We start from the raw sequence: 22,693 nt of genomic DNA on the forward strand, positions 1-22,693 counted from the left end.
TCTTATGGGGAATTTTTGGGTTTGTTGTGGGGGGGGTGGACTTCCTGTCTCTTTATGGTCTTCAGCCTCTTTCTCTTATGTCCTTAAACCATACTGGCATAGAAAGGCACTGGCAAGTATTTCACCACTGTGCTGCATGTGTGTCCGTCACCACAGAGAACTTTTCTTTTGTGTCAAGCTCACTTACGTATTTTCAAAATATGTCTTTGTGACATTGACGGTTAGACATTAACAACTCTCAGCGACAGATGTGTACACTGGCACACATTATGACAGGGCAGCAAAGTCATATACCTTGAACCAACGACCATATAGCACATACCTTTTATATATTTCAATGTCAAGTCTAAGATAATAATAAAACCAAAACTTTCCTTATGTCATATGGAGATGTAGCCTGCCGACGTGCTGTAGAAGTGATGAGCACTTCATGTCTCTTCTCTGACTAAACATCAATGAAGAGAACTTTTACAACTCTGATCTCAGCATTGAAGCCAAAAAAAAAAAATCAAACCATTTTTCCTCCTTTATTCTCTACCTCCCTCCCTCCCTCTCCCCTTCTCTCTCTCCCTTACCCAGTGAGTCAGCAGATAGACGCAGGGCCACGTCACTTAAAAGTGGCTGTCGTTTCCACTTTCCCATTGCATGTGGTATCTGTCACACACTGACCCAAACATCCACACAGCTCCCCTCTACAACCAGATGATGTTTTTTTTTAGACACTGATGCTTCCTGCTGGTCAGCAGAGGTAGTGCAGCCAACTTGCTGCTGCTGCTACACCAATAAAGGACTTAGCAGTAATGATCACTATTTTTCAAAATCACTGTTGCACATTTGCCACACCCTGCCAGTAATTGTTGGTCACAGCAGCTTCACCATCCACTACATGGAGGTGCTGTTGTGTCATAACCTGAAGGCAAACTGGCTTTATTTTAACTTTATTTGTCCCCTGGAGGTATGTGCTGGGCATTAAGAAGCTTGAAACAGTTTATCAGTTTAAAAGGCCTTAAAAGGGCCTAAGTTTAGTTCACTTTTTAAATGTAGTTGGTAGTTTGGATGCTTTGGATGCTGAACTAGGATCATCAGTTAGAGTTAGGATGTGGTGTGTAGTTAGTTAAGAGTGTCAATCAAGTGGTCCATAGTCAGAGGGATTCTTTAAAGACAATGTTTGTCAACAGTTTTTACTTGCATTTGATGGGATTTGAGAAATATATTTGCCTTAAAAATTCCCAAAGTATACAAAGTTTAAATATTTTGCATTTTAGATATAAAATATAATTATTGTCATTTGTAATATAATTATTGTAATATAAATTTTGCTGAAAGTTCACCTTACACCATTAATACATTTCCAATGCAAAATTTGGTTTTGAGGGAGCCTTAAAAAGTCAGTTCTTAAAAAAGTCAGTTTTATGTAGCTTTAATATTGAATTGGGGACTAAATTAATGAACTTCTAACTGTGTTGCCTTGTGCTGTCGTTACAAACAGGAAACAAGCAGAAGTGGGTTCCCCTGATGATCGAGGTGAAGTCCGAGGGTCCCAGGGAGCGCTCGGCCTCCAGGAACAACAGCAGACAGAACGAAAACCCCCGCCTCCCTCCCAACGCCAGGAATGACCTCAGAGGTGAGTCTGTGATGTCATCACGCAGCTTTGGCATCGCTGTGCGGGAAAGTGAGGCAGCACTTTTTCAGGCTGCGTGCTGCAGGCGTCAGGGAGTTTAGAGAAAAACATCTGAAATTTGAAATGATGTGAAGAAATCCCATCCAACTCGTTTTACACTGAGTTATTAGCTAGTGCTGTTTGACGTGTCATAGCATGGGACAGCAGATGTTTATTTCACTGTAGGTGTCTGTATCACTCCATCAGTAGCTGTTGATCTATTGATGCATCATGCAGGAGCATTTAGCTGATTGAGGCAGTGTGCATGACTCAGCAGCAGGATGTGGAGAGGTTTGTGTGTGCGCTCCTTCTAATATTCTGCTTCTGCTTTGATAGTTCTTTGTCATAAGCTGCAAGAACCGACTGGCTTTCACAAGTCCATTCGATATTGGTTCTGATTCACTAGTCTGATGTGGCGATGTGTTTGTGTAGATATGAAAGTTGTTGTTGGTTTCCCTGCAGACTGGCACAGTCAAAAGTACGAGCGGGAGTGGCGTGACGATCACGACGAGGTGTCCAGTGTGAAGAGTGAAGGGGCGCCGTTCCGCGGAGGGTTCAGAGGTCGTGGCCGTGGAAGAGGAAGAGGCCGGGGACGAGGCAGAGGTGGCGGGAGAGGTATGTCCATTTTTTTGCTTCTCACGCATAGATAGAAACATACAGGAATAAAAGATGTAAAACACTAAAATGCAACTGTACCACAGGTTTTCTGTCCTCAAAAATGTTTAAAAATAGAACTTTCTTTTCTTGGTCTTTCTTATGTGGTCTTCAGCCTCTTTTGTTATTTCCTGAAACAGTTCTGAATCTGGAAACACTTTTAGTTACAAGTCCATTTACTTACAGTACAACAAATGTGCCTGAATGTGTCTCTGTGATGTTAATACTCAGACATTCACAGTGACATCCAGGATATACATCATAAACATACAGTGTACTATGGACCTTCTACACAGAGTTAAACCAAAACTCTTCTTACTTCAACTGGAGATCTTTTATCAGTCAGATCTAACCTGCAGACGTGCTGTAGAAGTGATGAGCTCCTCATGTCTCTTCTCTGACTAAACATCAATGGAGAGAAGTTTCACAACTCTGATCTCAGCCTCGAAGTGCAAAAACAAAACGAAAATCACTTGAACCTTTATGCTCATACAAAATGATACAGACCCTGATAACAACAGAAATACTCATCCCAGAATGGGCTTGCCACATGATTTTGCCTTGGTGTCAAAAGTCAGATAAACCCTGTGGTCCTCACAGAAAGCGGCACCTCAACAACAACCCTAAATGTATAAAGAGCTGTTGTGCATGAAGGAGGTAAGACGATGTCAGGGGCGGGGTGATTCCATTTGAAGTCCCAAATGCAGCTTGAATACAGCTGCTTACACAAGTTTACTGGCCGAGAGTGGTATCGATATTCTCGTCTGAAAAAGAATATTAGCTTATTTCTCATAAAAGTCAAACTCAGTTAACAGTGTCTATCTAGTTACTACTACAAGGTAAGAAGGCTTGACTTTTCCCTGCAAAATAAAGCGGTTATAGTTGTTTTAGTGGTTTGGACTGATTCTGCTTTCAAACCGGGTGGTTGGTGACCCTCACCAGGCCTCACGGAGGCTACAGCAAAAACAAAAATGTGCAATAACAACCAGCAAGTGTTGGAATGAGGAAAGGCCTTGGATCCAGCAGGAGAAGCAGGTTTCCCCGAAGTCCTGTTGGTTTTGGCAGGATTCTCCCACTCTGCTCCCTGTTGTTCACTCTTTTCATACACATTGGCTTCCCTTACTCTCTCCCCTTCCCTCCCTCTTCTTTCACGCACTCTCTCCTTGTTTTCTGTCTTCTCCTTCCTCACTTCCCTCCCCACACTTAGGTAGACAAAACACTGGTACCTTTCAGATTTTATGAGGGGGAAGAGAAGCGTGAGAGAAAACAAAGATTACAAATAAACCGGAGGAAGAAATGAGAAGCGATTGTCTTGAGGACACCTTGTTTACTTTCAGCAGCACTGAAGAGACGGTCAGAGTTAATGCTGAGCAGATAAACTTTGTGTGTTTGTATTTACTCTGCTCTGGCTTGTGAGTGTGTCTTTATATGTTTGTGCTCCTACATACACTGTACACTCACACAAGTACACTTTATTTTTTAGGTTGACTACATTCATGCTCTCTTAATTTTTATGACTACATTTTTATGTTTTCCTTAGTAACGTCTTGAGTTGCTTCTTGGAAACACAGGCACCATATTGACCTACTGAATTAAATTTTTTATGTTCACTGGGATATGAGCAGGATGTTTTTATGCATTTCTTTTAAAATATTCCTATAAAATACAGTCTGATTACAGTTTTATTTCCTTAATCTTAATTTCTGTCTCATGCTTCTGTATTTCTGCCTCTCTCACATATCCCCTTGCTCTTCTTTCAATTTAAAAAATTAAATTACGGCAGCAACAGCTCCCTGTTTGTCAGACAGGAAATAATGGTTAGACTCAGAAACTAAATAAATCCAAGCAATTTATCTGCATGTAACTTAATCCGAAATGGAACCGCCTCTGGCTATATTAAACCAAAATGTCAAAAACCAAAATATGATAAGGCAATGTTAACTCATCAAACAAATGAAATCAAATTGGCCTAGCAGAAAAAGATTCATTAATGAACAAAGACATTATGAGAGCTCTAATTAGAGGATAGGGATCGACAGACAGAAAACTGTCTAAACAGCACTGAAATGTTCTTTGGAGGCAGGAAATGCAAGCAACTGTTCTCCTGTGTTGCCTGAAATTTATTTTTAGTTTGTGTCACATCTTCACTTGAAATAAACAACATACACTGATGTGTGAGAGTTAAATATTACAGAAAAATTGAAGAAGGCTTGAAGTGATCTAAATCTCATCTCTGTCTGTCCTGTCAAGGCCACTATGACTACCACTACGGATACAAGTCCTACGATATGAAGGACGGACCTTACGGCCAGAAGTTCAGCAACTCTGTGACCTACTACTACGACAACATGAGCAGCAACGACCTATACACCGTCGATCAGGACCTGTTGAAGGACTACATCAAGAGGCAGATGTAAGTTTAGCTTCTTTCTTACAGCAGTGAGACAAAGACAAAAAGCCAAAACATGTAAAAAAAAAAAATGCAAGAGTTTTAGCTATTTTTCAGGATTTCAGTCAGATCCAACCTGCAGTCGTGCTGTAGAAGTGATGAGCTCCTCATGTCTCTTCTCTGACTAAACATCAATGGAGAGAACTTTTACAACTCTGATCTCAGCATTGAAACGCAAACAAGACAAAATATTAAAAACTTGTTCAGTGTTACACATCAAAGTCCGTTTATGGGTTTTGGGAATCACTGCTGTAAATGTGAGAAAAGGTTATGTAAGTAATCTAAGTAAGTTTTTTGTGGAGAAAGAGAGAGTCACATGAAATCTGAAACTTCGCCTCCAGTGATGCGATGTGAGTCAGTGTTTAGGTTTGAAGACTACAAGTTTGAAAATGAAAAAAAAATCTGGAGATGTGGAGAAGCCACTGGGATACGCTAACCGCTACTAAGACAATGCACCTGAGTCTCGGACATGTCCTCTGACTTAGCACTGTGGTCGAGTTGCGTTGGGGGTTATGTAGGTGCCAGGTTTTAACAGGGAAGAAGAATACATGCTTCAGTGATTTGGATTTTTGTTTTTTAACTGTCCAGTGTGAGTTCAACAATGCTGTAGGACTAAAATGATAAACTCTTTTATATATACTCTTTATTCACGTAAAGATATATTCGACCCTTGTTGCACGTTGAACCGTTCTTTCTTTCTTTCCCCCCAAATTAAGGCCAGTCCGACAGTTGGAGATGTTGGGGTTCAGTTTTTCTGAACACTATTGTGTTTGTGGTTTGTCTGACAGATAGATTATGTTAAATACTTGTCTTACATACAAGCAAATTTGTAGGAAGTGATACTACAAAAAATACACATCTCCCCTGAACATCTTTGCCAGATGATGACACTACGTGTGTTGAGGCAGTAGTTTTTGGCACCTGACTGAAGGAGCGTAACCGTTTCCTTGTGTGCACTCAGTGCTCCCTTAAGTTTAAATCTGTATTAAAGTGCTCAGAGACTTTGAAATCCCGTCAGATCCTCTGTTTCTGATTAGTTGGTCCTTGGAAGGTATTTGGTTACACATGACACAGTTTAAAGCCAGTCTGTTTCCAGTGTTTTCACAAAATGTTTTCTGACTTAGTAATGCAGTTGTGTGCGGTCTCTTCCTGTTTTCATTCCCTCTCTGAGTTTAAATGGGAGCTTCTCATTTCCCATCTTAGACACAAGAGAAAGACGTGAGGAAACAACAGTAAACAACAACAGCTGACATGTCAGCATAGACTGGATAATGTTGACCATGCGTTTCCTCACTTCTCCACTCCCCTGTAGTGAGTACTACTTCAGCCTGGACAACCTGGAGCGGGACTTCTTCCTGCGGAGGAAGATGGATCAGGAGGGTTTCCTGCCCATCGGACTCATCGCCAGTTTCCACAGAGTGCAGGCTCTTACCACCGACATCAACCTCATTTTGGAAGTAAGGGCATTTCTTCGACTATTCGATTCTTCTGATTAAAGTGACTAGTGAAGTTGCTGATAGATAATCTGAGATGATGATGAGACACAAATCATGTCAACATGGTACACAATTACAGTTCTGTTATCGGACAGACTAACACCATCTCTCATGTCAGGCTTTGAAGGACAGTAAGGAAGTGGAGCTGATCGACATGAAGATCCGTCGGAAGGTGGACCCTGAGAAGTGGCCTCTGCCGGGTCTGACCGTGCCTAACCACACCCACACCGACTTCTCCCAGCTCATCAACTGCCCCGAGTTTGTCCCAAGACAAATGACCGAGGAGCCCAGAGGTGAGGAGCCTGTGCTTCTGTTAATGAACCTGAACTGTGGGTCAAACTGTTAAAAAGAATCAGGTGTAATTTCTCTTGATTTCTACTGTGGGGGATTTGCTTTATTTTGTCTTCTTTCAAGTTTACTGACATTTTTGTTCTAGAAATTTATGAAACAAGATGATTTATATTAAAAACAAGTCAAAATGGTTTTACTCCGCAGGCAGATTTTGATCTGTAAGGCTCGTTTTTTTTGCAAGTTGACCTGCTCATGTTGCAAATTTTTCACATGAAACATCATTTGCACTTTGGTACCAGTAATCATTTTCTCTGTGTTTGCTGCAGGGTCTCCCAGGGCCTCCACACCAGTGCACCAACAGACCAAGACTGAAGCAGACACCTCCAACCTCAAGACGATGCCCAGGGGCCTCTCCGCCAGTCTCCCTGACCTGGACTCTGAGTCCTGGATTGAGGTCAAGAAGAGGCCCAGACCCTCCCCAGCCAGACCCAAGGTCAGTGTGAGCTTAAGGAGTGTCTGCAGTTGTGTTTTGTAGCTATGAAGTCCTTGAATGTTCACGTCCATGACATAGGAACCAATCAGTTATCATTTCTAATGTCAGTCATTCGTATGATGATTATATTAAGATTTCCATTCAGTTTTTTTTTTCCTGTGGACCATGATGCCTTATGGCCTCTTGCCAGATGAAACATATATTCTTATATTCATATATTATAAACATTTATCAAAAGAATTATCAACAGATTAACTGAAATTAAAATGAATCATTTAGTTGTGATCTGAAAAAAAAAAAAAAATCACAGTCACGCTGGCAAGTAGACATCAGGCTTTGTTTATGTAGCACCGTTGAATTTCATCTTCACAGCCACATGCAGAAATATTGTTTAAAATTTCAGCATTGAACAGCTTTTTGTTATTTTGTTGTGCATTTTTGTCTCAAGAAAACCAAATTAAAATCAGTTTGGCTTCTCCTCATCGCATTCTTAACTTTCCACATTGGTCTCCATTCCTCCATCCGTTCACTTCTTTCCATATCTTCGTCCACCACCTCCTCCTCCTCCTTCCTTCCACTGTGTTCTTGCTGTTGGTTCACTGATGTAGGCCCCCTCGTTGCAGCAGCAGAAGGAAAAGGACGACTTGATTCGCTCCTCGATCCCCCAGCCTGGCTCCTCGCCCTCCCCTGCTACCTCAGGAAATAAGGTGTGTTTGATCGATCACAACTTAAATCAACTAATTTGGTTAAGTGACTGCAAGTAATCAGCCATATGCTGATCAAAAAGTGAGCACATATAATCAGCCAACAGCTTCTTATAATTTCTTTGCTTTTGTTTGACTTGAACTCTGATCAGGACGGAGTGGAGCAGGATGAACCGGAGGAGCTGGATTTCATGTTCGACGAGGAGATGGAGCAGATGGATGGTCGGCGCAACACCTTCACCGACTGGTCGGACGAGGACTCAGACGGTGAGATCGACGACCACGACGTCAACAAGATCCTGATCGTGACGCAGACGCCGCCCTACCTGAGGAAGCACCCGGGGGGCGACCGCACAGGGCACCACACATCACGCGCCAAGCTGACCAGCGAGCTGGCCAAGGTGATCAATGACGGGCTCTTTTACTACGAGCAGGACCTGTGGGACGACACGTACGAGCCAGAGTACGCCACCATCAAGGTGAGGGCATTTGTCATGGTTAACTTTGAAACTGATGGTGATGATGCTACCTATGCTGCTGAGTGTCGTATGTTGAGAGACCTGTCAATCAATCAACCACATGGTCTATTTAAGGACATACCTAAAAGAATTAAGAAGAGATACTTTCACAAAATATTTCTTAAATCATAATCGGGTAGTTCAGAATAAAACTAGAAAGTCTGTCGCTAAGATTTCTACAAAGGACAATACAAAGCAAAAGGCATTTCGTTTTCTACTTCATTTAATTCACATAACAGACAAAGCAGATCCTGTTCTTCAAACCCATCATTACATCCAGTTTCCAGATGTAATGAGATACCACATCTCAGTGGGGGCAGGCACAGATCTTTTCCTTTAAGGCAGATTAAGTTTTCAGTACTAAAGTCAGTTTTGATTAAACCATGTGTTTTAGTTTATTCCAAATCTCAAGAGCTCATTTTTCTTGGGGAAAAAAGCAATATTAACTTTTTCTTTCACAGTGTATGTTTCTTCACACTCACCTATATATATATATACATATAAAACTGAGATGTGGTAAATAATATTTACCAAAAAAGGGAAAGTGAGTTAAAGTACAATGTGTTGTTATTTTTAGAAGCTAAATATTATAATCAAAATTAACACAGGTATATTCCAAATTTTTTGGGTTATAGAAAAACTAAAATCATGCAGAATGTCTGCGAGTATCAGTTGCAAGTTTTTAGAGTCGGATAACACCAACCGAGGCGGTCTCTTCTGACAGCTTCCACGTTACGTCATTGTCATTTTGGTCATGTTTCTGCCCAAGGCCAGATGATGAGTACATTTATTCTTCTTCAGTTAGAGCTGTTTCTGGACACAGAAACCCAACACAGAACAGAAAGTTTGTTTTGTTTTGTTTTTGTTGTTATTGCTGCCCATTGTAGCATTGTTGAACTCTTTGTGGGGACCTTCACGTGCTCGCCGGCACACGTCCAGCGGCGTGTGGAACAGAGGACGCTTGTTTATAAATAAACCCCACATACAAGGCCTCGGCCTAAGGGGTCAGTGTGACGGGCTGCAGGGGGAGACAAAGATGGACGCTCAAAGATCTGAGGACACTTGGTGGAATGAAGGGGCGAGTGTGAGTCGTACTTGATCATGTTTGTGAAACAGTCAAACGCTGGAGGACTGAAAAATAAAGCTTGTTGTGCGTTTATGATGGGATTTTAAAATAAGTTGTTGTTGCAGGCAGAACAGTAACTGTTGTGTTGTTAGGAGCTTTTTTACTTGTGGAAAATTCAAGGTTTGTGTTGATGTGACCCAGCTGGTTGATGTACTCAGAACAGTAAGAGATGTGAAACATGAGGGTGAAAAGAGTGTTTTTGGCAGCCATGTTTTGCTGCTGCATCTCAATCTCCAGACTGCTGCAGATAAGGTCTGTTGATGATCCGTTTTTTTTTAACATTTCCTTTAATGTCCTGGGTTATTTTTTTCTGATTTGGACACTTTTTTCTCACTGTTTTCTAACTGCATTTTGGTAAAGGTCTAGAGTTTCATTACAGCATGTGATTGTTCTTAACAAGAGTTTTGTTTCAGAGATCACAGCTAAATTCTTTAAAACGAGTCTTTACATTTTGGGCTACCATAGAAATGTTCACCCCACATTTGACGCATTTAACAATTTATATCTAAAATTCCAACCAACACTTCAAATCCCTCTTTGAAAGTTTTTTTTTTCTTTTTTATATTTATATCCTTATCTATATCTATGTCCTCCTTTTTACAGCAAGAGGTGGAGAACTTCAAGAAGGTCCACCTGATCAGCCGCGAACAGTTTGACTGCCTGACTCCTGAACCCCCTGTCGATCCCAACCAGGAAGTCCCCCCGGGCCCCCCACGACCCCAGCAGAGTAAGGACATGGGAACACACAAATAGACAGACACATCATGCATTTACTTAATTGACTTTTTGTCTTTACTTGGAATACAATTAGGGCACAAATTATGTCACAGAGCAGGGGTTCCCAGCCTCAGGATCTGGACTCCTCTAAGAGACACAAGATAAACCTGACAGGTCGCAAAAATCATGAGAGGACACAAATTGAGAGGACAAAACATACTTATGCTTCACAAAATAATGTATTTCTCTCACCTTTCTGAAATCTTTGCTAGTTCTGTGTGAGGCGCTGTATAGTTTTACCTGTTCAGGCTGCTAGAAATTGTTCAAATGATGCACTCTTGAACTACTCACAGCTCACCGACATATACAGCATATGACCAGAAGCTTAACTTGTGTCATACACTTTAAGGATTGACTGACTTTAACAAATTCACTGTAAATAATTTTAAGTAAATCGCTAGCTTAGCAGCGTTAGGGCTACAAACACCACATAGTGCAACACTCTGTAGTGGTACTCTATTTAAAAAAATTGCTGTTTTGAATACCTAATTGTCTAGTGCTTGAATATAAGACAAAAAAATCAGGCCAAGCTTGTGTTTAGCTTGTCAGCATGCTGTTTTTCTTCTGAAAACTCCTAGATTTCAACAGTTGCTCTTACTCGTGATGAAAAGGGTCTTGTTTTTCATTCTAACTGGTATTAAGTGGACCTTATAAAGTCGTAAATCCATGTTGATTAAACTTTCTGACACACCGCTCCTTCATCTCTTTGTCACTGTGTTCAGCTGGTAACAACTGTCGTTTTACTGCTCACTCACCATTAATCACGAGCCCTGTGACTCTGAGTTTTCACACTGAGAAATAAATGAAGCTATTAGATGGCTGATGTTGTGGCATTAGATTTTGTCTTAATGGCTTTAAAGAGTTTTTCTTCAGGATTGCTGCAATAAAAGTGATGAATATTAAGTTACTTTTAAAGTCGGTTTAAAGTTGGTTTGAGAATGGTCCAGTTAGAGGAGCCGTTAAACATGTAAAGAGTTATGGAGAAGCTTTCATCCTGTTGGAAGTAGTTTCTGTCTTTTTTGTTCCTCTGTAACGCGTCTCTTCCCTCACGTCCTCAGTCCCCACAGACGCTTTGGCGAACAAACTCTTCGGTGCTCCTGAGCCCTCCTCAATAGCTCGCTCGCTCCCAACTACCGTGCCTGACTCGCCCAACTACCGCAGTGCCCGGACGCCCCGCACGCCTCGCACCCCTCACCGGAAGGACCCGACAATGACGCCACGCTTCTACCCAGTGGTGAAGGAAAGTCGGCCTGTTGACGCCAAGGTAAGATGGCTGCCAAGTGAGGGTGGAATCAGATTTACTTGCGTGGAAATGTGTCGTTTTGTGGTTCCAGTACCTGGTGTTAAAGTTTTAACTTGTTGCCATTTATGGACAGTTCAGTTACTTTGCAACTCACCGTTACAAAATTTTATGTGTAATTTTTCAGACGCCCAGGAAGAGGAAGACCCGACACAGCTCCAACCCACCCATGGAGTGCCACGTCGGCTGGGTGATGGACTCCAGAGAGCACCGCTCACGTACCGCCTCTGTCAGGTGAGACTCACTGCCCTAGACTCTGTAATGTTTCTCTTAGATCCCTGTGGACAGTAATAAAACTTATTTTAGATGTAAAACATTGTAAGATTTCACCTCTGACTGCCAGTTGGAGCTGCCAACATGCAGCTTTTGTTACCCATCACAACAAAATCTATAAAGAAAAAAAATGCTAAACGATACATATCAAATTGTTAAAATGCTTTTAGGATTTAAAGTCACGTTCGTCTCTTACTTTGCCAGGTTAGGAAAAAAGTACAGTACCTTAAATGAATTGAATGTGTAAGAGCAGACTGTGCTCTTACTTGGTCTTTACTTTGGTCTTTTAAGGATCAAATTTAGTTTCTTTAATGGTTAAAGTTGCCTATATTATGTCCATCCCAACCAATCTCAGGGTGAATGTAAAGTAGAACAGCAGAAAGTGACAGACTCAGGACTAATTTCACCAGTGAAATAGATCCAGTGTTTGATGAGGTCGTACTCACTCTCTGTCTTCCACCTCTCTCCCTCTCAGCTCTAACGCCAGCCCATCAGAGGGCACCCCTGCCATGGGTAACATTGGCTGCACGCCTCAGTCCCTCCCCAAGTTCCAGCACCCATCACACGAGCTGCTCAAGGAGAACGGCTTCACGCAACACGTTTACCACAAGTACCGCCGCCGCTGCCTAAATGAGCGAAAGCGGCTGGGAATTGGCCAATCGCAGGAGATGAACACACTCTTCCGCTTCTGGTCATTTTTCCTGCGAGATCACTTCAACAGGAAGATGTACGAGGAGTTCAGACAGCTGGTGGTCGAGGATGGGAAAGAAGGATACAGGTAAGAGTCCTGACCAATGCTGGGTGGATACTTTTTTAAAAGCAGGTATATATACAGACTCACTACTGACTCTAAATTCTGAGAATTCTTCTTAGGATTTTGTATTTGGCAGTGTGATTGTGGAGTAACAAGGTGTGAACTCTGTCTTAAAATCAGTATTTATAATGAGTTTAAAATTGACTGGACCAGACAAGTGTGCCTTTAGCAGTAACAGAAAAGAAAACTGAATTAAGCTTGTACAGACTCCAACCAGAACCATTTCCAAATTATTTTTCTGCACAACTTTATTGTGGTCATGTTGATTCTGATTTGAGCTCAGATTACTGTTCCTGAGGTTTTGGTGCAAAATGTTCATTGATAGTATGTGTGCTGATTTGGATCCAATCCATTCCCAAATCCATTATGCAAACTTTTTCCATTTTTCTCCAACCGGCTCTTTCAATGCGTTTTTCTCTGTGTGCGTGTGTGTGTGTTTATGCACATGTTGCAGGTACGGTTTGGAGTGCCTCTTCAGGTACTACAGCTACGGTCTAGAGAGGAAATTTAGGCCAGATATCTTCAAGGACTTCCAGGAGGAGACCATCAAAGATTACGAGGCTGGTGAGTCAATCTGACAAAAAAAACACACACACTGTGCTCAGATCAGAGGAGACACTTATTCATAGTAGAACAGTCTCAGCTCAGTTTTTGATGTCAAGAGTTTCTGGTTCTTTTTGTCCTCTTTCATAGAAAAGCTATTACGTTCACTTTCACGCCCACCTAATTGCATTTCTGTCTCCTGTTCTCAGGCCAGCTTTATGGACTGGAGAAGTTCTGGGCCTTCCTTAAATACTCTAAAGCCAAGAGCCTGGAGATTGATCCCAAGCTTCATCAGTACCTGAGCAAGTTTAAACGTCTGGAAGATTTCAGAATTGATGTAAGTAGAATATTTTTTATAAATGCTGATTGGTAGCTCTCTTAAACTCTGAAAAGGTGCTTCTTCTCACTGAGTTTTTCCACGTAAACGCATGCTACATGCTACTACTGCTTCATTATCATCTGTCAGCTTTAGTAAACTTACTCAAACTGATGTCTGTTAGCCACTGATGTCTGTATCTGAGTGATACTGAGATCTGTTTTGTACATGTTCAATAGAAGAACAAGTAGCTGTTGCTTCCATGCACTTGACAACTCATATATAACAGCACACAATGACTCACATTACAACTCGACATGGGTGAACTCCCCCCAGTCTCATCCCCACCGTCTTCATGTCTGGTTCTAGCCGCCTATGGAGGAAGGAGGCCGCAGAAGACACTCATCCAGTGGGGACGGTCGCCGCCGGCATCCCTCTCAGCCCTCCAGCCGGCCCCACAGCCAGGCCAGCCTAGGCCCCAGCCTCGCACCCACTGGCCAGGGCCCCACAGCCAGGGATGATGCCAAATCCACCAGCCAGAAAGCCCCCGCCCCCACTGCTGACCCCGCATCAGATGCCAAGACACTGAAGTAACCCCACCAACACACCGGCCCGCATGGATCAACTCAACCACGTCAAGACGCCGGTTCTCTCTGCGCCACAGGAGGGGGGAGGGGGATGTCCAGCTCTCATTCAGGCACGAGAATATTTTTATTTTGTTTTTTGTTTTTTTGCCATGACAACTTCTGATTGAAAAATAAGGAAGAAAATAATTAAGATGGCTTGGTTATTAATTAGTTTTTGAGGAAAATGACCTTTTGCCTCATCCATTCTTTTTGAGGCAAAGCATGGATCAGGAGTCAAACAATTTTTTAAATTTTATTTTTTGCTTTTATACGCCATTGCCGGTCCACACGGTGGATGGTTAAGTGGTGATTTACCTCTTTTTTTTTTTTTTTTTTTTTTTAACGTTTATTTTGACCCCCCTCTCCGTCACTGGGACCCTGCTTTGATCATCACTGTCCTGCTGGCTGAAAGATATTTGATTCCTTGCCCAGATCTCAGATTAATGATTATTATTTCTTCGGCATGTGGTGGGATTGGAGACTTGGAAATAGTTTGATCTAGACTGAGCATCTGAAAAGCCCCACTAGCAGCCGGCTGGAGGCCGTGCTGCTCCTGACCTCTAACCGGACCAAAGTGGTTTGAACCGAGCGACTTACATTTCCATCCGCAGAGCCCCGAGTGCTCTCACCCGAGGGGCTAAAAAAAGAGAAATATTTGATTTACTTTCCGGCTGGACTCTGGGGGGAGAAACATTAAAGAACCAAAATGATAAAAAGAGAGGGGAAAAAAAAGACTTGTACCACCTCCTCATTATGGACAAGGTCATTGAAAGTTGCCTTATTTTAATGGTTTTACTGCTTCTAACTTGTGCCCGCCACCTTATTGTCGATTGTACAGCATTGAAATCACCCATATACCTGGTCACCGCGCTGTGTCTGCCAAACTCCATCGCCCCTCTCACTCCCTTTCTGAGCTGTCTTCCAAGTGTCATTCGGTCTGTTACAAGTCCAGTAATTCAAGTCGTGTTTGCAAGTTGTGGCTTTTTGTGCTGAAACACGTCGACCTGGTTGAAGTCCCCTGCCCCTCTCCAAGAAAAAAAAAAACACAAAACAAAAAAACACTTGAGTGGAGTGGGGAGTTGGGAAGGGAGGATCCCTGTTGGATCTCCCTTTGGGTGCTTCCTAACTTCCTCTGTCCCCTCCTTCTGCCTCCCCGTCAGACGAGCTGCATCCATCCGTTCATCCATCCGCTTGACATCCATCCATCAGCCAACCATCAGTGACACTACAGGACTGGAATCATCAATCTGGATTACTTGAAGAAACGATGATTATGAAGAGGGCCGTCGTGCTCTGACGCAGGTGCTCTGGGTGGAGACGCTAATGAGGCTCAACGAGGCTCAGTTTGGCCTCTTGACTTTACTGTTGTTCGCTCGGCCGACCCCGCTGCTTAACGAGGCCGATCTGGCCTTGGGCGCTCACCGCCTCTTCCTGTTTTACATAAAAAGATACACACATCAGCCGCAGGCATGAACACTGACGGGTGTAGTCGCACGCAGGTACAGATGTAGCAGCGTGAGCAAGATGAATACTAAACACACAGCTCGATGTCTTGCCTCGTTGTGGACAGAAATTCAAGACTGGATTGTTTGTTCACGCTCTTTTTGTGTGTTCACTCGTCACTCTTCCTACACTCAGCTGTGTGGATAGTTAAATCTTTATCCAACTTGAGAACTGATGATATCAAATAGTGATTTTTTTTTTCCTCCATTAATGTAAATGTGAATTTGACAGATGAAGAGAAATGATTACAGCTCCCTGCTACTTGTTTTATTGTTTATAGAACAGATTATATATTTGCCTTACACGTGTACGTACTCTAACTTTTTTTTTTAATGGTTTCATAATTATCTTTTAATGCTTTTTAATTTCAATTTGCAGTGTTTCTAGCATTGTTAGGATGGAGGTGGGGTTTGTGTCAGGCTGTTAAAACATCTGTGGATTTCAGAAACGGGAACATAGTTCACATCAGAAAAGGGAACGTTGACATCAGGACATCAACAGGTATTCAGCTCATAAACAAATCTGTAAGCTTATAATATTTCATGTCAAAATCACAGTTAATTTACTATTCTTTGCCAAGATGACAGAGCAGCATTTCCAACAGCAAACTGTTATTAAATCATCAGCCTCCAGCTTTTCTACAAACAGTATGTCTGCAAAGTTTAAAAATGATTTGTTTTGGGGATTTGAATTGAACCAGAGCTTCTGGGGGAAAAAAAATTGAGTCTTAATACAAACATGGTTATCCAGATGCTTATTCAAGTGACCCATTTTCCATTGACGTACTGCAATGTTTGTTGCAGTTTTTGCTGTAGAGTACAGTCACATCATTGAAATTCTTAAATTGGAAAAAGCCTGACGTTTTTTAGATGAAACTGTGTTGGACACCTGTGCCTGTTTTTTTTTGTTTTTTTTTTGTTTTTTTAAGTCTAGGTCCTTGGGTGTAAAAAAAAAAAAATCGTTGATATTCCAGCAGAGTGGAGGTGGATATCACATTGTCTCATCAGTGTTTCTGTTCTTCAGTTTCTCCCTCTAAACCCAGAATTGATGGAAACATGGAAATGTAAAGCAAAGCTGTACTTATTTTTTTTTTTTTAACATCTTGTTGGTTTAACTTCAGGGAGACTTGGATCCATTTCAGAAGCTTACAGTTGATTCATCAAGTTGTTTACCGGAGGTTTAAAGATGGGAGAAAAAAAGAGCTACAAAATATTCAGAAAAGCAAAACTCCATGCATTTCCCAAAACCAGCGAAAACCTTTGAATGGGTGAGCTGGTGTGTGGCTGCAGACATGACGGGCCGTCACCAGGGGACCTTCCTCCTGCGACAGTCACACGATCCCTCCCTCTAATGTGATCATTGCCTGCCATCACCTGGCACCGGACATTTGGGGGTTTCAGGTGTTTTGGGAGTTTTCAGCCTTCTATATCAGCTTAGAACTGCTGCTAGCTGTCCAAACAAACTGCAGGGGGCGCTGCACCCTCTGCTCATCAGTTTTACATGGACTTGGCCAGATGGCCGGACACTGGAGAGATGAAACGATGGACGTGGAAAAGAGAGGGAGGAGCAGAAAATGAGAAAGAACCCGACTGGGGTTTGTGATGTTGCTCAGAGGAATATGGCTGGTTATGATGTCTGGAGACTGAAAAAAAGGACAAAATTCCATAAAGCCATATGAATAAGAAACTGTATATGAACCATTAAAATAGTTCATTACATTACAATATCCTAGGCTTGTCATGAGGAAAAAAAGATGAAAATGAGGAAAAAAGGAACAAAAAAATATATAAAATGGAAAAATGTAAAATACTTGAATGAGATCTTGTATAATATCATTTAATATTCATAATATCTGCTTTGTAGGCTGATGTGATTCGCTATTAGTGTTATTTGTAATTTGTAGTAATTATGCTTTCCTTTAATAAAGAAAAAAAACACAAAACCAACAAAAAAACCTCAAACACGCTGACTTTTGAGTGATTATTTATGTTGTGGGTGAGAATGAATGAATGAACTTTGCAGAAAAGTTTGAAACGTATTTAAATTCATGTAATGAAAGAATATGTAATAGGTCTTTTTTGTTTGTAAAGGTTTTTTTGTTTTGTTTTGTCCTTGTCCTATTACAGAAGCCATGAGGGGCTAGTGAGAAAAAAAAATCATCTATGAAAACAGGTGAAAAACGTTTGGCAGGTGATTTTTTTTTCTTCCAGGGTTTTAATTATTGGCTGATTTTGACGCCACCTTACTATACTATGACGTTTTTTATGATATTTTGAGGCCATTTTTCAGAATGGCCTCAAAATGTCATAAAAATGGTCATAGTATAGTAAGGCGTCAATATCGGCCAAAAAAAATATTTTTGACTTTTTTTGGCCGATTTTGACGCCTTACTATACTATGACGTTTTTTATGACATTTTGAGGTCAAAAAAATTTTTGACTTTTTTTGTCTGATTTTGACGCCTTACTATACTATGACGTTTTTTATGACATTTTGAGACGAAAATTTTTTTTTACTTTTTTTGTCCGATTTTGACGCCTTACTATACTATGACGTTTTTTATGACATTTTGAGGTCAAAAAAATTTTGGACTTTTTATGTCCGATTTTGATGCCTTACTATACTATGACGTTTTTTATGACTTTTTGAGTTCAAAAAAAAATTTTACTTTTTACGTCCGATTTTGACGCCTTACTATACTATGACGTTTTTTATGACATTTTGAGGCCATTTTTCAGAATGGCCTCAAAATGTCATAAAAATGGTCATAGTATAGTAAGGCGTCAATATCGGCCAAAAAAAATATTTTTGACTTTTTTTGGCCGATTTTGACGCCTTACTATACTATGACGTTTTTTATGACATTTTGAGGTCAAAAAAAATTTGGACTTTTTTTGTCCGATTTTGACGCCTTCCTATACTATGACGTTTTTTATGACTTTATGAGTTCAAAAAAAATTTTGACATTTATTGTCCGATTTTGACGCCTTCCTATACTATGACGTTTTTTATGACTTTTTGAGTTCAAAAAAATTTTTGACATTTTTTGTCCGATTTTGACGCCTTACTATACTATGACGTTTTTTATGACATTTTGAGGTAAAAAAAAATGTTGACTTTTTTTGTCCGATTTTGACGCCTTACTATACTATGACGTTTTTTATGACATTTTGAGGTCAAAAAAATTTTTGACTTTTTTTGGCCAAAAAAAAAACGCCTTACTATACTATGACGTTTTTTATGACATTTTGAGGTCAGAAAAAATTTTGACTTTTTTTGGCCGAAAAAAACGCCTTACTATACTATGACGTTTTTTATGACATTTTGAGGTCAAAAAATTTTTTGACTTTTTTTGTCCGATTTTGACGCCTTACTATACTATGACGTTTTTTATGACATTTTGAGGTCAAAAAAAATTTGGACTTTTTTTGGCCGAAAAAAACGCCTTACTATACTTTGACGTTTTTTATGACATTTTGAGGTCAAAAAAATTTTTGACTTTTTTTGGCCGAAAAAAACGTCTTACTATACTATGACGTTTTTTATGACATTTTGAGGTAAAAAAAAAATGTGGACTTTTTTTGGCCAAAAAAAACGCCTTACTATACTATGACGTTTTTTATGACATTTTGAGGTCAAAAAATTTTTTGACTTTTTTTGGCCGAAAAAAACGCCTTACTATACTATGACGTTTTTTATGACATTTTGAGGTCAAAAAAATTTGGACTTTTTTTGGCCGAAAAAAACGCCTTACTATACTATGACGTTTTTTATGACATTTTGAGGTAAAAAAAAATGTTGACTTTTTTTGTCCGATTTTGACGCCTTACTATACTATGACGTTTTTTATGACATTTTGAGGTCAAAAAAATTTTTGACTTTTTTTGGCCAAAAAAAAAACACCTTACTATACTATGACGTTTTTTATGACATTTTGAGGTAAAAAAAAATTTGGACTTTTTTTGGCCGAAAAAAACGCCTTACTATACTATGACGTTTTTTATGACATTTTGAGGTCAAAAAATTTTTTGACTTTTTTTGTCCGATTTTGACGCCTTACTATACTATGACGTTTTTTATGACATTTTGAGGTAAAAAAAAATGTGGACTTTTTTTGGCCGAAAAAAACGCCTTACTATACTATGACGTTTTTTATGACATTTTGAGATCAAAAAAAATTTTGACTTTTTTTGGCCGAAAAAAACGCCTTACTATACTATGACGTTTTTTATGACATTTTGAGGTCAAAAAATTTTTTGACTTTTTTTGGCCGAAAAAAACGCCTTACTATACTATGACGTTTTTTATGACATTTTGAGGTCAAAAAAAATTTTGACTTTTTTTGTCCGATTTTGACGCATTACTATACTATGACGTTTTTTATGACATTTTGAGGTCAAAAAAATTTTTGACTTTTTTTGGCCGAAAAAAACGCCTTACTATACTATGACGTTTTTTATGACATTTTGAGGTCAAAAAAAATTTGGACTTTTTTTGGCCAAAAAAAACGCCTTACTATACTGACGTTTTTTATGACATTTTGAGGTCAAAAATTTTTTTGACTTTTTTTGTCCGATTTTGACGCCTTACTATACTATGACATTTTTTATGACATTTTGAGGTCAAAAAAATTTTTGACTTTTTTTGGCCGAAAAAAACGCCTTACTATACTATGACGTTTTTTATGACATTTTGAGGTCAAAAAATTTTTTGACTTTTTTTGTCCGATTTTGACGCCTTACTATACTATGACGTTTTTTTATGACATTTTGAGGTCAAAAAAATTTTTGACTTTTTTTGTCCGATTTTGACGCCTTACTATACTATGACGTTTTTTATGACATTTTGAGGTCAAAAAAAATTTTGACTTTTTTTGGCCGAAAAAAAACGCCTTACTATACTATGACGTTTTTTATGACATTTTGAGGTCAAAAAATTTTTTGACTTTTTTTGGCCGAAAAAAACGCCTTACTATACTATGACGTTTTTTATGACATTTTGAGGTCAAAAAATTTTTTGACTTTTTTTGGCCGAAAAAAACGCCTTACTATACTATGACGTTTTTTATGACATTTTGAGGTCAAAAAATTTTTTGACTTTTTTTGTCCGATTTTGACGCCTTACTATACTATGACGTTTTTTATGACATTTTGAGGTCAAAAAAAATTTTGACTTTTTTGGCCGAAAAAAACGCCTTACTATACTATGACGTTTTTTATGACATTTTGAGGTCAAAAAATTTTTTGACTTTTTTTGGCCGAAAAAAAACGCCTTACTATACTATGACGTTTTTTATGACATTTTGAGGTCAAAAAATTTTTTGACTTTTTTTGGCCGAAAAAAACGCCTTACTATACTATGACGTTTTTTATGACATTTTGAGGTCAAAAAAAATTTGGACTTTTTTTGGCCAAAAAAAAACGCCTTACTATACTATGACGTTTTTTATGACATTTTGAGGTCGAAAAAACTTTGGACTTTTTTTGGCCGAAAAAACGCCTTACTATACTATGACGTTTTTTATGACATTTTGAGGTCAAAAAATTTTTTGACTTTTTTTGTCCGATTTTGACGCCTTACTATACTATGACGTTTTTTATGACATTTTGAGGTCAAAAAAAATTTGGACTTTTTTTGGCCGAAAAAAACGCCTTACTATACTATGACGTTTTTTATGACATTTTGAGGTCAAAAAAAATTTTGACTTTTTTTGGCCGAAAAAAACGCCTTACTATACTATGACGTTTTTTATGACATTTTGAGGTCAAAAGAAATTTTGACTTTTTTTGGCCGAAAAAAACGCCTTACTATACTATGACGTTTTTTATGACATTTTGAGGTCAAAAAATTTTTTGACTTTTTTTGTCCGATTTTGACGCCTTACTATACTATGACGTTTTTTATGACATTTTGAGGTCAAAAAAAATTTTGACTTTTTTTGGCCGAAAAAAACGCCTTACTATACTATGACGTTTTTTATGACATTTTGAGGTCAAAAAAATTGTTGACTTTTTTTGTCCGATTTTGACGCCTTACTATACTATGACGTTTTTTATGACATTTTGAGGTCAAAAAAATTTTTGACTTTTTTTGGCCGAAAAAAACGCCTTACTATACTATGACGTTTTTTATGACATTTTGAGGTCAAAAAAAATTTTGACTTTTTTTGGCCGAAAAAAACGCCTTACTATACTATGACGTTTTTTATGACATTTTGAGGTCAAAAATTTTTTTGACTTTTTTTGTCCGATTTTGACGCCTTACTATACTATGACGTTTTTTATGACATTTTGAGGTCAAAAATTTTTTTGACTTTTTTTGTCCGATTTTGACGCCTTACTATACTATGACGTTTTTTATGACATTTTGAGGTAAAAAAAAATTTTGACTTTTTTTGGCCAAAAAAAACGCCTTACTATACTATGACGTTTTTTATGACATTTTGAGGTAAAAAAAAATTTGGACTTTTATTGGCCAAAAAAAACGCCTTACTATTCTATGACGTTTTTTATGACATTTTGAGGTAAAAAAAAATTTGGACTTTTTTTGGCCAAAAAAAACGCCTTACTATACTATGACGTTTTTTATGACATTTTGAGGTCAAAAAATTTTTTGACTTTTTTTGGCCAAAAAAAACGCCTTACTATACTATGACGTTTTTTATGACATTTTGAGGTCAAAAAATTTTTTGACTTTTTTTGGCCGATTTTGACGCCTTACTATACTATGACGTTTTTTATGACATTTTGAGGTCAAAAAAAATTTTGACTTTTTTTGGCCGAAAAAAACGCCTTACTATACTATGACGTTTTTTATGACATTTTGAGGTCAAAAAATTTTTTGACTTTTTTTGGCCAAAAAAAACGCCTTACTATACTATGACGTTTTTTATGACATTTTGAGGTCAAAAATTTTTTTGACTTTTTTTGTCCGATTTTGACGCCTTACTATACTATGACGTTTTTTATGACATTTTGAGGTCAAAAAAAATTTGGACTTTTTTTGGCCGAAAAAAACGCCTTACTATACTATGACGTTTTTTATGACATTTTGAGGTCAAAAAAAATTTGGACTTTTTTTGGCCGAAAAAAACGCCTTACTATACTATGACGTTTTTTATGACATTTTGAGGTCAAAAGAAATTTTGACT

At 39.0% G+C, this 22,693-nt stretch overlaps 1 protein-coding gene across 2 annotated transcripts in view; it reads left to right on the forward strand.

Annotated features, from left to right (window-relative positions):
• Positions 1-17,496, forward strand: part of larp1 (La ribonucleoprotein 1, translational regulator) — a 45,236-nt gene extending 27,740 nt beyond the window's left edge. For both annotated transcript variants that reach the window (XM_041051120.1, XM_041051121.1), the window contains 15 exons: positions 1,490-1,624; positions 2,123-2,275; positions 4,565-4,727; positions 6,076-6,220; positions 6,378-6,552; positions 6,877-7,043; positions 7,652-7,750; positions 7,900-8,226; positions 9,995-10,118; positions 11,227-11,432; positions 11,596-11,702; positions 12,217-12,519; positions 13,010-13,119; positions 13,308-13,435; positions 13,784-17,496. In XM_041051120.1, the coding sequence (XP_040907054.1) occupies positions 1,490-1,624; positions 2,123-2,275; positions 4,565-4,727; positions 6,076-6,220; positions 6,378-6,552; positions 6,877-7,043; positions 7,652-7,750; positions 7,900-8,226; positions 9,995-10,118; positions 11,227-11,432; positions 11,596-11,702; positions 12,217-12,519; positions 13,010-13,119; positions 13,308-13,435; positions 13,784-14,008 (2,567 nt within the window). In that variant the 3' untranslated portion in view covers positions 14,009-17,496. The remainder of the gene's footprint in view (positions 1-1,489; positions 1,625-2,122; positions 2,276-4,564; positions 4,728-6,075; positions 6,221-6,377; positions 6,553-6,876; positions 7,044-7,651; positions 7,751-7,899; positions 8,227-9,994; positions 10,119-11,226; positions 11,433-11,595; positions 11,703-12,216; positions 12,520-13,009; positions 13,120-13,307; positions 13,436-13,783) is intronic.
• The last annotated feature ends 5,197 nt before the right edge of the window (positions 17,497-22,693 follow it).

This window comes from Toxotes jaculatrix, chromosome 12 (genome assembly GCF_017976425.1).
Source record: "Toxotes jaculatrix isolate fToxJac2 chromosome 12, fToxJac2.pri, whole genome shotgun sequence".
Classification (NCBI taxonomy): domain Eukaryota; kingdom Metazoa; phylum Chordata; class Actinopteri; family Toxotidae; genus Toxotes; species Toxotes jaculatrix.